Source organism: Antrostomus carolinensis, unplaced genomic scaffold (genome assembly GCF_000700745.2).
Source record: "Antrostomus carolinensis isolate BGI_N321 unplaced genomic scaffold, ASM70074v2 scaffold15303, whole genome shotgun sequence".
In the NCBI taxonomy this organism is placed as follows: domain Eukaryota; kingdom Metazoa; phylum Chordata; class Aves; order Caprimulgiformes; family Caprimulgidae; genus Antrostomus; species Antrostomus carolinensis.
The window spans coordinates 1-15,268 of record NW_010304590.1 but is presented as its reverse complement, the minus strand read 5'-3'; the positions used below and the strand labels follow the sequence as shown (position 1 = coordinate 15,268).

The 15,268-nt window shown below is 37.4% G+C and overlaps 1 protein-coding gene across 1 annotated transcript; it reads right to left on the bottom strand.

Annotated features, from left to right (window-relative positions):
* Nucleotides 1-3,481: 3,481 nt before the first annotated feature.
* On the bottom strand, nucleotides 3,482-14,582 carry ZNF830 (zinc finger protein 830; the record flags this gene model as incomplete). The annotated part of the gene is made up of 8 exons (XM_010164516.1): nucleotides 3,482-3,909; nucleotides 5,791-5,867; nucleotides 7,209-7,289; nucleotides 10,057-10,120; nucleotides 10,789-10,879; nucleotides 11,924-12,138; nucleotides 13,906-13,939; nucleotides 14,462-14,582. Coding segments are annotated over 8 exons (867 nt in total), but the record flags the coding sequence as incomplete, so codon positions are not given.
* Between the last annotated feature and the right edge of the window lie 686 nt (nucleotides 14,583-15,268).

The window sequence follows — 15,268 nt, the reverse complement described above, 5'->3', positions numbered from 1 at the left end:
TACAAGTACGTACTGCCTTGCTTGCCCCAAAGCATACTTACTCCTTGGCTCCAGGAAGGAATGCAGTAATGTTGATTAAATCAGTTTCTGCATCAATGCCTGTGTCCTGTCACTCTAGAGACTGGTATATCTCTCAAGGCAGTAGCTAAAGTGAAAGAGAAGTGTCAAATTCATCTGCTGTTACCTAACAAAAGGGCATTTCTGAAATGTTACATACTCACATTATGGCTTCTCCTGAAAGCTACAGCATGATTCCTGTTGGTTCAGTGTCTGATTTCCTAGTGCAAGTTTTCTTGATTACAAGAAAAAAGAAAGTATTTTTATGTGCTTAAACTATTTGAGTAACATGACTTTTCTCATTACAGCTATTTTTAGCCTAGTGTTTTAAGATTATAAAATGTAGATGATTTAATTACAGTGGTATGTAATAAGCAAAATTTGTCTCTCCTCAAATTGAATTTATTGGTAGGGGGCTGGACCAAAGCTAATGTTAATGTTCTTTTTAACCAGTGTTTGTGATTCTGAAGCAAATTTTGAAGTTATATGCTTTAGTGGCGGAATGACAAGCAATCACGTTAGCAAATGAGAACACTGTTGTGGTTGTTGTTGTTGGTTTGGTTGTTTTTGTGCAATCACTTTTGAACTCCTTGGTACCAAATACAGCCCTTTTTCCACATCTACTTCTAAGTCATGACAGCAGCAGCTTATTTCTTCCACGGCAGGAGACAAGTTAGCACACAGATTACCTACCATTTGTGATTGTTTGCACTTGCCAGAGAACAGACACTACCAACAACTGGGTTTTAGTTATTAGGACTACTTTCATCTTTATTCTTTAAAAACAGAACGCAAGAAAGTTAAGAAGTTAGAAAGAAATTATAGAAGTATGTATTTTTAAAAACAATTATTTGCTCTGGTGAATCATCTCTCTAGCTGAATTGTTCATCTGAAATTCGTAACATTTTCTAAAACTGAGGACAGACTTAAAATATAATTTAAGACATGGGAGACCTTTACCTTGATAAATTACCTTGGCTATTCAGTAAGGTTGGGATAGTTCCCTCTCCTCCCTTACAGCCATGCTACTTGCAGGATGATTTCTTGCCTTCTTGACACAACAGCACAAGTACATCAGTGGTCACATAGGATACAGATAGCTAAGTCACTCCTGTCTTCCTCACAAAGCTCTCAAAAAGCTTTGTTTCAAATGGTGAAGAAATGTACAGCTGTATGTAACAAGCTGTATAGAGCCTGTATGCAACACTACTTGTGGATCTGTGAGATCCCTCCAAGGAAAAAAGCATCAACTCTTAAACAAGCAACAACCAAGAGGGACCAACGCTGTCAGCAATAACTAGCCTGCTGGCTGGTCCATTGGTTTTAGGTTCAACAGAAGTTATGCAAGGATAATGAATAGTGATGAGTGATTTGGTGTTTATTCCTGCCATCTGTTCCTAATAATAATTAAAACAATGGGCTGCACTGGTTTGGATTTGAATGTACAGGCTTCCTCCATTGTCAGTAAACTCTCTGCCTTCAGCTTCTTACCACTAGGTATCTCTAAAGAGGAGGGAGGGCAGCTGAACCAAAACAGCTGAACTGTTCTAACGTTCCGTTCCTTTCCCATTTACCTGCAGCTGACACTACAATTTGCAGATCTGTGTACAAAATGAAAGTTACAGATATAAGTACCAAATGGGAGAGTCAGTTAAAAACTCAAAGATTAATATTTATATACTGTAAAAAATGTATATTCTGTGTCTGTGACCTGATTTTAGCCCCATCTGTTTCTCTGACATCAGAACCACTCTGCCTTTGGCTGCCAGTTCAGTGTTGACAAGCTAGCGTGCTTTGGTGATCGAGGTCAGCGAGGAAAAATAAGGAGAACAATTAGAATATTAGCTTAGCTCTCCTGAGAGTGAAACTGGATGGGTGTCTTGTGTTGCGTTTTTAAACAAAACTGTCCATCTGTTAATACTGTGTCACCCTCTCAGCTGGAAGTTCTCTATATAGTGAAAAATGGATCTAGAGACCTTTCACTGCAGCACAATAGGCACCTTATACATTGATATTCAAATGTTTCACACTATAGAAGGGCATTTTAATTCTGTTTTGGCCCAACTAAGTTTTCTCCAATTCGTCAAAGCATTCATTATTTGCTTCAGTACTCTCTGAATGTTTCTTTATAATAAAGTCACAGATGTTGCTATCTCAACGGGACTAATTCACCTGAGACTGCAGTGATGTGTCAAACATTTTAGAAGTAACAGGAACTTACGCTTCTGGCTATTAAATCAACCAAAAAACAACAGCTGTAAGCCAGTGTATGTGAGCAGGAATAAATGGATGCACCAAACTGCTAAGGACTGTTGCTTGAACTCTGACAGCTTTACACATATAAAGAGCTGAACCCAAGGAACATGGAAACCAGGAATGGTAAAAAGCTTCTCACAGTAAGGAAAGGGCTCCCACCAAATCAAATCTTTCTTCCAAAAGAGGCAAATCAAACATCTAGCATTTAGTTTTTCTTTTTATTGCTTGATTAATAAACATCTTTGAGGCAAGTATCTAGAATGCTGTCATAAGAACAAAGCCTATTTTCTCCCTTTAAAGCCTCACCAACTTGTTTTAAAAACTAGAATCTTTGAAAAAATAGGAAAAAGTTAAGCTGCTCCTTCACAACTTTACTTTTTGATAACAATTAAACCACACATTTATCCTATTTTTCAAAAGTCCTCAGCAAATTTGACATGTTAAGATTCACAAAAGTAAAAAAAATATGCATTAAAAAAAGACACTTACCAAAGCTCAAGGTAGTTCTGCTTTCCATGTCTCAGTCTTGTCAAGTTTGTTGGTGCTTGATTTTACTTCATCTGTTTTTATTGGAACAGAAATCAATTTTAGATGCTCTCCGTGCCTTAAGATAATACCTTAAGAAAACTTCCAGTATTTGCAGCTAGATAAATTATTTTACCTCATCAGTTTCCAGTGCAGTACCTTCCTCTCTGGCGTTTTGTCACCTTTTCATTTAGTTATACAAATAGGTAACCATTGTGTTTTCATCCCTGAAATGTGAGGTATTGCACTAAGCAAAACAAGATACTATAAAGAAAAACATTCAACATTGCCTGTGACACATCACAGAACTTACACTGTGAAGGAGCTGTAGCTCAGCATTTCTGAGTTTGGCTCTTACATACACAGAAAAATTGTAACAGATCCTGAAAAAAAATGAACATCTTTTATTGGGAGCTTGGGCAATGGATAGAAGAGCACTTACAAATTTTAAGATAACATAAATGCATAATATTTTCCCCTCCCTAACCCTCCAATCTGGGAAAACTCCTTATGCTATCACTTTTGCTAGTTCTTTGCTTCTATACACAATAACCCAAGTCTCAAAAATTACCAGATATAGCTAATGCTTCCAAAAGCTTAGAGATTCTTCAGTTACTTACTAATGCCATTAAAATACCTCTGATAGGAAAGCAGTAATTTTAATAGGAAAGGTACTTTCAAAATTGTAAAACGTTTGCAATATACAGTTTTTACAGCACGTAATACACCATTGTAGATCTACAAAGAGGGTTGGGGTTTTTTTTAATACGCTTGTTTCTTTACCATCTCACGATCCCCTTTAAATAAATATTTAACAAAAGTGTCTCACTTCTAACAATGGAAGTAACATCACAGATAAAGAGACTGTCAACCATGTTGCAGAAATGCTACAACAAAGCCCCTTTCACCCGCCAGTCTTGAGACAGCAAATCCTGCAATTCTTCTTCATCTTCACTACCAATAGCTTCATCCTCTTTCTCTTGATTTGCTCTTAGTCTCATGGCTTCCTTTAGCTTCTCCTTCATCAGATCCTGACGGTTACGCAAAAGCTCAACACGGCGATAACATTCACTGTGGAACAAAGGAAACCACCTATTAATACTTGTGGCCTTTACACATCAATTGAATTTTCTAGAGTTGGATTTTGCTTCTCCAGCTTTGGATCAATTAAAAAATAAGCTTTCAGTATGTCAGTGCACCTTCTCTGTATTAATCAAGTAGAAACAGACCAGAGGAGAGGTGTGGTCAATCCTCTAGCACTCAGATCTAATCCAAATATTTAATAGCTGCAATACCACCACAAATCATTTTTAAAAAAGCACAGAACCAATATCCATTTCCACACAAGAAGAGACGCCATTCTTTGCTCTGTTTATGGTTTTCATATATGGTAGAAAGGTGAGATATCAATTGGCTATCAATTTTGATAACTTAGTGGTGGCATCTCTGGAAAAAAAAAAAGAAAGCAGCACAGGTGTTCAGATCTTTTATCTGCTTACTGTGTGCTATAACAGAAAATTTTAATTAAACAGAATCTACAAGTTTCAGTTTTCCATTTGCTTAAAAAGTTCTGTCCTTGAAATATGTTTTATATCAATTATTCTAGCCATTTTAACATGGTATTTTGTTGAAAATGCCAACTACTCTCAGCCTGATTTAAATACATCTTTGCTTCTTTCATTCCTATTTGCTAGGAAGAGTCAACAAGGAAAGATTATTATCTGGATCCTGTTTCCCTTTGCATATCTGCAATACAATTACTTACAGGCAGTCACAGCTGAAGATTTGAAGGCTAAGGAAAACATTAATATCACTGGAATTAATTGATTTTGAATTTAATTCAAAATAGCTTGCATTTAAATGCATTCAGAAGACAAAACTACAAAACCAGTCTTTAAAAAGCTATTTGGAACTTTTGCTTTGGGAAAAATAATTATGGTAACAAACTTGAAATTCTCTGCAAATTTCTGAAGTTGGTTCTATATACTGTAGCATCCTAAGCTACTGGTAAAAATAAATGCTTGAAGACAGCCAGGTTTAGCTCAAGCTGACTCCATATGAACATTGTTAAAAGACATCCCTGTACTACCAAAGCGCTGTTTGAACCCCACCCCATTGTTCTTACGTGCTGGTTGTGTCGCATGTAAATCTGGCCACATGGCTTAAGTGTTGCTTTAATTTTTAGCGTCCTCTTTTTGTTGCAAGGTTCATTAAAATCAGAATCATCTTTTTCTTTTCAATCCCTAGCACTGCCATAATCACTGTTAAACAATGTGTTAAGCTACATGCTAATAATGGTAACAATCTGTTCCACAAAACTGTATTTCAGGTTACTTAAGAATTTAGACTAATGTTTATCCAACTGCTACACCTACCATTTCAACAAAACAAATAAACCTACTTCATGTAATGAAGTGCATCATTCAACAAAACTGTTAAGTAAACTTTTATTAGAAACAAGGAGAGTTAGTCACAGAACAGAGCATTTTCAGTATAGCAAATGGATGGTCAAAACAGGACACTCATCAAAATTTTAATTGCAGTGCAGGCTATCCGACCTTGTTTTTAAAAAATGTTCACACAAATTCCACCTAAATCAGAATTCACAGAGAAATACAAATTGAGATATTTGACAGGGGAAGGGGGACAGTTTGTTCAAGGAACTTGCCTTCTATTGCTTTTTTTTGCCCATGTCTGCTTGCTGTATTTTCAGTGATTCTAGTGCATTCTTTCTTTGCAAATAATTACATAACTTTGCCCCAAAATTCATGTTTTTATGAGGAATCATTCTGCAATTTGAGGGAGTCTGTCTTTCTCCTTCAAATAATTAGGTGATTAATGAAAGGCAGTATGACAGAAGATTAAAATTAAAAATGTTTTCATCACTCTAGTCAAATAGTGATCCATTACTGCTGGAGAACAGAAAATTAGAGGAAAAATTGATCTACTTACATCTGCTCGTCAATTTCTCCAATCTGACGTTCTAGTCGTCCTTCCTCATCCTCTTCTGCCACTATTGCTTCTGAAACCTAAACCAGAAAAGCTCTTAAGAAAATTCACCCTCATCCTGAATTCCACCGTTGTTCCTTTTTGATGTCTGTGCTTTCCCTTCCTCCCCTCTACCTCACGTCAATGTCAATCTCCTGTATGTACACTCCCACCTTCACAAAAGACTCTGGAGGCAAATACAGAAAGAAAGCTGATCTGGTTTAATTTGAAACGGAAATGTTTAAAGTTAAAAGTAGTTTGGCTGCTTTGGGGTTAACCTTTCGAATTTTTCAATACACTACCACTTAAAACTGAGCATAAACAAACTACAGGCATCTGAAGTCTGAGGCTGAAATAGGACCTATATCCCAATGGTTAGGGCTTAATTACACAAGCTTATTGAAAGTATTGGTTAAATATTCCCACTAGATCCCGAAGTGTTTCTAACTTGTTATTTTTTTCAGCATATACTTTCTCAAATCTGAATGTCTGGGAGATGCTATGCAATCAATGGTCCACGCATAACTGAGAAGATTCCTTCTAAGCTGAAGAATTATCTGAATGGCTAATGCTAGCAAAATGTATCCACCACTGCTTTTGTATGAACATTTGCTCTGTTTATAGTGCTGACCACTTTAAAATGAGCAATGATAAGTTTTTTTGGTGTGTCACTTTTCTTAGCAGTTGACATATGAGCAATTATCTACAATTAAAAGCTAAAAAATAGCAAATACTCTAGGGAAAGATGGAGAACACCAGGTGTCTTTAGTGACAGTTTTATATTGTACAAAAGGGCAGATAAAAACCTGTTCTGGGAAGACTTTCCATGCAATGCTCAACAGTAAAAAATGGAAGTACAGAAAAATTGCGGCCAATTTATGTCTCTCATGCACAAAATCTTTTGTCACTTTCCCAAATTCTGAGTTCCTTTCCAGTACATTTAAATTAACCATAAAACCCAGGTTACCTATACTTTATAGATCCTTTTTGAAAAAGACAAGACAAATGAGTAGTGTTTTGTTCTGTTTCAATGATAAAATGTGAATATATCTCATCTAAAAAAGAGCCCACAATTATGTCCTGTTTGGATACAAGATGATGATCTGAGATACATGCTTTCTTATTTAAATACAATCTAACAAATGTAACTAGATATATATTGATGACTGGATCCTGATCAAAAGTTTTTTCAACCTGATTTCCCTGAAGTGGAAAATAGAAGGAACCTTTGCTCATTTATAAAGTGCATTTAACCATACACTGCATTGCAACAAACAGCTGACAAATGCAGATGTCAGTCACTCTGCAGAGCTGCATGAAACTGTTGTTTTCCTTATTGTGTATAGTATTTAGAATCAATAAAAATAGATTCCATTACTTACTGTGTTGACCTGTCGCATTGCCTTTTGAAACTCATCCCATTCTTTGTCCATCTGATCCTTTGGAGCATCAACTTTTCGCACCTAAGGAGCATGAAAAAACAGGCTTATTAACAGTGTATGTCTAGTGACTCTTTGGGGCACTGTAAAACACCTGGAGAAACAGGACAAATCATGCTGTGTTCTCAGAAAAGTTGGGTCAGCAGACTTCCGTTTAAGTAATGTATATGAATAAGAGAGTGCAGCTGCACCGCAGTTTTGGAGGAAAAATCTGACTCTACTCCTGGATCAAAACAACATCCTTGACTGTAGCATTAAAGAATAACTAACTAAAAATTGATGGTGTGGAATGTTTGGGTTAAAAAAAGTGACTAAGTCCATTAATTTGATGGTCTGTAATTTCACTGTCAGGTGATAACTTTTAGATTCTTCTGTAAGTTTCCTGCTCAATTGTATCTAGTAGCTATCTCACAAGCCAAAAAGCAGTGAATTCTGTGCTTTTGGCATGACATTAAATATCAAGTGACTCAGCCACTAGTCTAACTGGTGTTATAGTCTGACTATATTTCAAATCTAGTCCAATTTTGTTGGCTAACAGAAGAAATACTACAGCTATATATATATTTTTAATGACATGCAAAGCTTTTTCTTCTGTGGTAGACAGCATTAATTACTAAGACAAGAAGACTGAAAAAGTAGGAGCTGTAATAATACGTTTAAGATCTATAGCTAAGGTAATCAAAATCAGATTGTGCTTTTAGTACAAGCAAATAAACAAGATAATCTACTTGTGTAACCAAAAATTCCACAGTTCAAGACTGGAAGATGTGTCATGTAACATATCTTAGACGACAGATTATCTGGACTAGGGGGAAATTGTATAGCTAAGAGAACTAAGCAGTTTGAACAGAATAATTCATTACACTATCTTTTTGCATTAGTCTTATTTTTCCTTTATTCATTGCTCTCTTTTGGTAACACACCAGTCATCATCATGGTAAAGACGATAGTTTGGTACGTTTTGTTCCTGAACAATTATATAAAATCCAGTAGTGTTAATTAAGTTTATAGAATAAATTAGAAGCTTCCAAGCAAACTACGTACTGGGAAGTAATAGTCATCATTTCATTTTTCTGTTCTGTGATTATTTCTATCATATGTGTATGTACTGTGTTATTACGCATTGTGGTTGTCTTTTGTAATTCATAATTATTTGTATTTCTTACAATAAATTTAAACACTAAATATCTTATTTTTCCTTGAAATATTTATCTAATCCAGAATTTATACACTTCCTAAATTCCTGATGTAAAAAAACAACATTTTTTAAGCCCACAATCTCCATTCCAAAAAGCTCACTGTTCATTCTAAAAATAATTATTTTGTGTATGATTCCAACTGCAAGCATTACAATATAAGCTATGTCACAAACATTTTCCTTCCCCTGCATATACCTAAACTTAGAAAGGGCTGATTAAAAAGAACACTTGTAAGCAATTCAAGGAAGAGTTTATTGGAACATTTATCCACTTGTAAATTTTATCAGCTGAGGCAATGACCAAAACAAAGATCACTAACCAGTGTCCCCACAGATATAAGCAGATTCTCCTTTGCCTGCCAGGCATTCCCACTTCCTACAAGCTTCCCAACTCATGGTGAAATCAAGTACTTGAAAAGTGTAAAGGACCAATTATTCATATGCAAAAAAACCTCCAAAAACAAAAAAAACCCCAAACAAACAACAAACCGGCATCTTTTTCAGCTACAAAATTCAATATTCAGAATATCATTATTCAAAATTATTCACATAAGCCAACATGTGGGCATGAGTGGTGCCAAAGGAGTCTTATCAGAGCAAATAAGAGACACCTAAGCTTGTAATTGTGACAGTGGAACTAAATGAACATAAAGAGGTATTATTTGGAAGGTCTCCACATCAGAAGTCACAGTTCAACCTCGCAATACAATTTAAATACAGCCTTCCACAGTGTAAAAAACAGGGAAATATACTCAAGGAAAATAAAAAAGACTTTGAGGCTACAAAACTATTATTTCCATAAAGGAAGCAGGAAAGTCATCAAATCTGTGGTAAATTTTACCAAAAAAAAAAAAAAAAAAAGCTTTGAATTTCAAATATCAGTATTTATTTTGGTCATCACTTGATACTGTGCAAATTGAAGGAAGTATGAATGATTTTGATCAAAATCCAAGATTTTTAGTTGTGATTTTTTTGATAAACACATTGAATGTGCACCTTCCTTTTATTTTCCATCAAGCATCAAAAAAACCATATGGCAGTAAAAGACAAGAGGACTGAAAACCAAGATGACTGTAGTACACCAGTACTAGAGATCACAGTGTATGGCACAATCTACCTATTTCCATTCCAACGGATCCACAGTATCTGTTGCACAGCGACTATTAACGCTTTTCAACATGGTATGTCAAAGGACATTAGAGAACTATTTTTGTATCTTTAATTCAGAGGCAGAATCAGATGTATAAATTCAGTGAAATGCTTTTCCCAGAGTGACTCAAAGAAATGAAAATAACAGGTGGATTGTCCAAATCTCCGTCCAGTGTTTTAGTCGACAAGTAACACTTCTTTAGTTTTCTTTAAGAGTCACAAAGGAACCACAATCAAAAATACACTCTGAGAGATGATTTAACAAGCTCTTCCTGCCCCTCTCTGTCCTTTTTCATGACTTCTAATTAATACAAACCACAACAGTTTAGTCATTTTCTTATATTCTGGTATGACTACTTACCTGGAAAAGCATCTTCACTACTCAGAAAATTATTACAACTGACAGAAATAAATCCAGCAGCATAAAATAAGCAGATCACTTACTTTTGCATCCACTTCAGGATCATCAAAGAAACCTTCTGGCAAAGCTTCAGCGGTGTTTTCTTTCCTGAAAGTGTTGATTACTATTATCCCAAGTTAACACTTCACAACCTGCTTTATTGTACAGTTAAAAATAGTCAAGAATAAAATCCATAATTTTTTAATAAAAGGATCCAGAAATGAAGCAAGATTTTTTTTTACATCCTAAGTTCTACCTACAACCATCAAACTTGTTTCTTCAGTTTGGTCTTATCTAACTTACAAGGAACTGCAGACAGGTTTAAACCTTGCTGTCAAAACAAGAGCTATAGCTTAGGCTTCTTAAACTATTATTTCCAGTGTGCTGAGCACCCAAACATTTTAAAAGCACAGTCTCTGCTTCTGAAAGCCTAAACCCCTGTCTAAAACAGTGCTCCAGTGAGCACAGAACAAGCAAAAGGTTTTCTTTAAACAGTTAAAAGCAGTGGTTGACATTAAGCTTCAAACATATCCTGTGTTAGAAACTGCCATTAGAGATGTCTAGCAGACACTGTATGGATTGCTCCGTCCCTTACCCTGCTCCTCGGGTGTGAAATACCTGTCCACAATAATGACAGAAGCTCATGTATATACAGACTATTCTGAATACAAGTTAACAATATGACAGATTTCTAAGTGATCACAGTCTGTATTTCCTGGAAGGGTAATGTTTATTTGCAGTTCCCAAATCTATCAATATTTGAGTGGACTGCTTACCTTTCCACTACCTTCTCTTGTATCTCTGCTTTCTGTATGGATCCTGAATGGGAAACTATAGGAGCAGCTGTAATTTTACTGTCAAAGAAGTCTGTAAGAAAGGACAGAAGGCTATGAACAAGAAGAACTGTTCAAGATTCTTTATAAAACTCTGACTAGACAGGAATTTCACAGAATCACATAATCATTTTGGTTGGAAAAGACCTTTAAGATCACTGAGTCCAACTGTAAAGCTAACACTGCCTCCAGGGATGGTGACTCAATCCCTTCCCTGGGCAGCCTGTTCCAATGCTTGACAACCCTTTTGGTGAAGAAATTTTTCCTAATATCCACTTTAATGCACTCCCCTGGTGCAACTTGAGGCCATTTCCTCTTGTCCCATCACTTGTTACTTGGTTGAACAGACCAACCCCCACCTCGCTACAGCCTCCTTTCAGGTAGTTGCAGAGAGCAATAAGGTCTCCCCTCAGCCTCCTTTTCTCCAGGCTAAACAACCCCAGCTCCCTCAGCCACTCCTCAGAAGACCTGTGCTCCAGACCCTTCACCAGCTTTGTTGTGTTTGGACACCCTCCAGCACCTCCATGTCTTTTCTTGTACTGAGGGGCCCAAAACTGAACACAGCACTCAAGGTGCAGCCTCACCAGTGCCCACTGCAGGAGAACGATCACCTCCCTACTCCTGCTGGCCACACTATTTGTGATACAAGCCAGGATGCTATTGGCCTTCTTGGCTACCTGGGAACACTGCTAGCTCATATTCAGGTGGCCAGTACCCCCAGGTCCTTTTCTGCTGGGCAGCTCTCCAGCCACTCTTCCCCAGGCCTGTAGCATTGCATGGGGTTGTTGTGACCCAAGTGCAGGACCTGGAATTTCAATTAATACCTTACTGAATCAAAGGAAGAACAGCCAGATATTATTTCACTTGACAGCCTCAAACTATTAGAACATAAAATCAATAAGCATGCTGAGAATATACCACATAATAACAAATGAGCAAAGAATCATCTTTCTCTGCTTCCAATATTACACACCCTAACCAGCTAATAATTATTAGAAAAATAAATTAAGCCCCTTCCATCATTAGTTAAAACACAGCTTCTCCTTACTGAATCACTGCCTATTTCAGTCAGCATTACCTGCAGGCAGAGAATTAGCTGTTACTTCCTGAGTTGGAGGTGGAACTTCAGTTTTATTTGTAACAGAAGATTTGTTTGATTGATCTTGTTCCTCCTCTTCTTCATCATCATCATCATCATCGTAATTTCCTGACAATAAACTGGGACCTGGACCCTTTGAAAGCTGTTCAGTTGCACCACCTTGCTCTGTTTCATCAAAAAAATCTGCAGGTAGCCTAGTAAAGAACACACAACATAACTTTTTCAACCTTTACAAAAATAAGTTACAGCCTAGCATTCAAAGCCTATTCAATCTGTGAGCAATACAATCTTTTAGATATTGTGCAATACCCTAAACTGCGCAGCTACTGATGTAAAACACTGTCTGAAGGCAGCACATGTGGCTTTTGTTTGAAGTTCCCCAGAAATGCTCAGGTTAATTCTGAAAACACATTTCAGTTCCATTTTTGTATTTGAATATTCCTTATCAGAAACATTAATAAAAATATCCCATAACAAAGTGTATTTGGAGGAGCAGCAGCTTCGGTAATTCTATTTCTGCATTCAAAGTTATTTGCATCAGTATCACAGAATGTTGGGGATTGGAAGGGACCTCAAAAGATCATCTAGTCCAATCCCCCTGCCGGAGCAGGAACCTAAATGAGATCACACAGGAAGGCGTCCAGGCGGGTTTTGAATGTCTCCAGAGAAGGAGACTCCACAACCTCCCTGGGCAGCCTGTTCCAGTGCTCTGTCACCCTCACTGTAAAGAAGTTTCTTCTCAAGCTTAAGCGGAACCTCCTCTGTTCCAGCTCACACCCATTGCCCCTTGTCCTACCATTGGGCATCACTGAGAAGAGCCTGGCTCCAGCCTCCTGGATTCGCCCTTAACATATTTATAAACATTAATGAGGTCTCCCCTCAGTCTCCTCTTCTCCAAGCTAAAGAGACCCAGCTCCCTCAGCCTTTCATCGTAAGGGAGATGCTCCACTATACCTGCTGTGAACACATTAAATACAGAATTCATAGTTCAGCGGTCATACTAACATCACATAAACCTTGATGACCTTCATGTATTAACACAACCACTTGCTACTTATTTTGGGTACCTGCTCCTGCTCAGAACTGCAGCTCAGAAGAGCCACACAGGCAGAGCAATGAGAAAACCCAGATTTGCTTAGAATAGCCACAGGCCTCCAAGTCAAAACATTTTTCCAGGTTGTATTTTAAAATAATTATACCAATGAGTTTAATAATGAACAAACCTCTCAACTGTTAATTTTGCACACACAATCAAAATTCCCACAAGGTAAGTGTCTTCCAGTGCCAAGATAACAGCATGTAATATCTGTGCAAGGCAATAATAATTTATCCTGTGAAGAAACATCCAGGAGACCCGCAGGCCTTGTGTGACATCTACCAACCCCACAAAGATGTCCAAATTCTGTCAGAAATTTTCAGTGGCAGTAAGATGCTTAACCCAATCCCCTGAAGTCAAATACACTATATTTGTGAGAGTTCACCTGCCAGGTAGACATTTACACAAACTCTAAGTGACAAAAACATCTTAATAAAGATCTGTTGATGGCATTTGTTAGTAGTTTTTGTGAATAAATATAATTTAAATGTACATTTAAAATCTGTCTTAATTTCAGACTACTCTCTCTTCTGCAGTATGCTGGCATTAAAGATTAAGAGTGCATGCCACAATCCAGTTATTTTCATTCTAGAAAACTGCATAATGCTACCACGTATTAATCCTTAAGTCTGATAGCGACAGTAAAATAATTTCTGTTTTGTCACAGAGTCAATACCACGATTTCTCATCTGCACTAAGGAAGATGCTACTACATTCAGGAATATACACCCATGTTAGAAAATGAGCAGAAGCAGGGATCTGCTGATTCTCTGAATCTTTACCCTTGGCTAGGAAGCAGAGACAAGGAAGAACAGGGTGAGAAGGCAGCAGTTGGTACAGATACAAAAAAATAAGTTCTACTTACCCAGATGTAGACGTATGTGGCTTTTCGTCTGTACCTGTGTAACAGTCAAGAGTCACTTCTTACAACTCATATTTTTAAAACCAACAGACTCCTACTACAGCAGCAAGTTCACAAATGCACACTTTTGTATTGACACGTGCAGTAGATCCAAGGGAAAAAACTTTACCATCTTTCCTTTAGCATGAACTTTCAGGCATGGTTTGAGGTAAGCCAGTGGCTGAAAAGCAGTAACACCACTTCTGGGCTAGTGCTTCTACTGTTTAACTTACACTGTTTCAGGTTCTGTTTGGACCAAGCCTGCAGCTCCATGATCTAATTTAACCCAGTGACCCAGAAGAAAATTAGGTACCAAAAGAGCAGTTTTCTCCTGATCAATGAACTCACAGGGAAAGAGCCCAACAGACTTTTTCCCTTTTCAGCAGCAACAGGCTGACATTAAGTCAACAGTCTCATGCGTTCACACTCACTTCCACTGGAAAAAAACAAACCAAGAACATTCAAGATGTGAAATGGTTAGATTCTGGTGAGTGCTTCATACGTATTTTTATCTCCTTACCTTTTACTCTCTTTAACTCTGTATTTTCTGTGTCAATAGTTTTTCTCTTGACAGGCTGAGACGATGTGCTAGCAGCTGAACCAGCTGCTGTCTGCTTTGTGCCTTTCAATTCTGCAACTCTCTGTAAAGAAATACAAAATTCAGTAAGGTTTCTTAGCAGCTACTTCTGGATCGCAACTTAAAATACAGCACTTTTAGAACAGTTTATTAAAGTGAGCAAACATCTTTCTAGAACAAGATCACTGAAACAGACATCACGGACACTGGAACCTAGACCAATGTTTCCATCAGCCTCTTGAATGATGTGACATGGGGGCAGAGGAACTGACGCTTGCACAAGGGAGGCTGTACAAGTGAGAAAGGAAGACTAAGATCAGTGATATTTACAGCAGTAAAACAGTGGAGGAAAGAGCAGGAACACTGGATTCATCCTAAGGTCCTGGAATATTAAGTGTTTTAAAAATAAAACAGAGCAGTAGCATTAAACGTATGTCACTGTGCCCTGCCACAATTATCTACTCAAAATGCAGGCAATTAACTAGGAACCCCTCAGGCCTTTTGGTCTTTTCCTTGTAGGATTAAATGCAATCTCTCAGTTTCTGCTAAGCAGCAGCTAAATTTAACAGGATAAAAAAATCAGACCTAAGGCTGCATCCAAGTTACAAGCTCCCCGAAATTGTTTTACAAATGCTTTATCTTTACTGCTAAATTATAAAAAAAATGCCTGTTTTCTTAACGACGTGTAAGTTGTGGCTTGATAACTCAGAGGTCGTAAAGTCACCCCCAGGAGGGTTTCCACGTCACCCC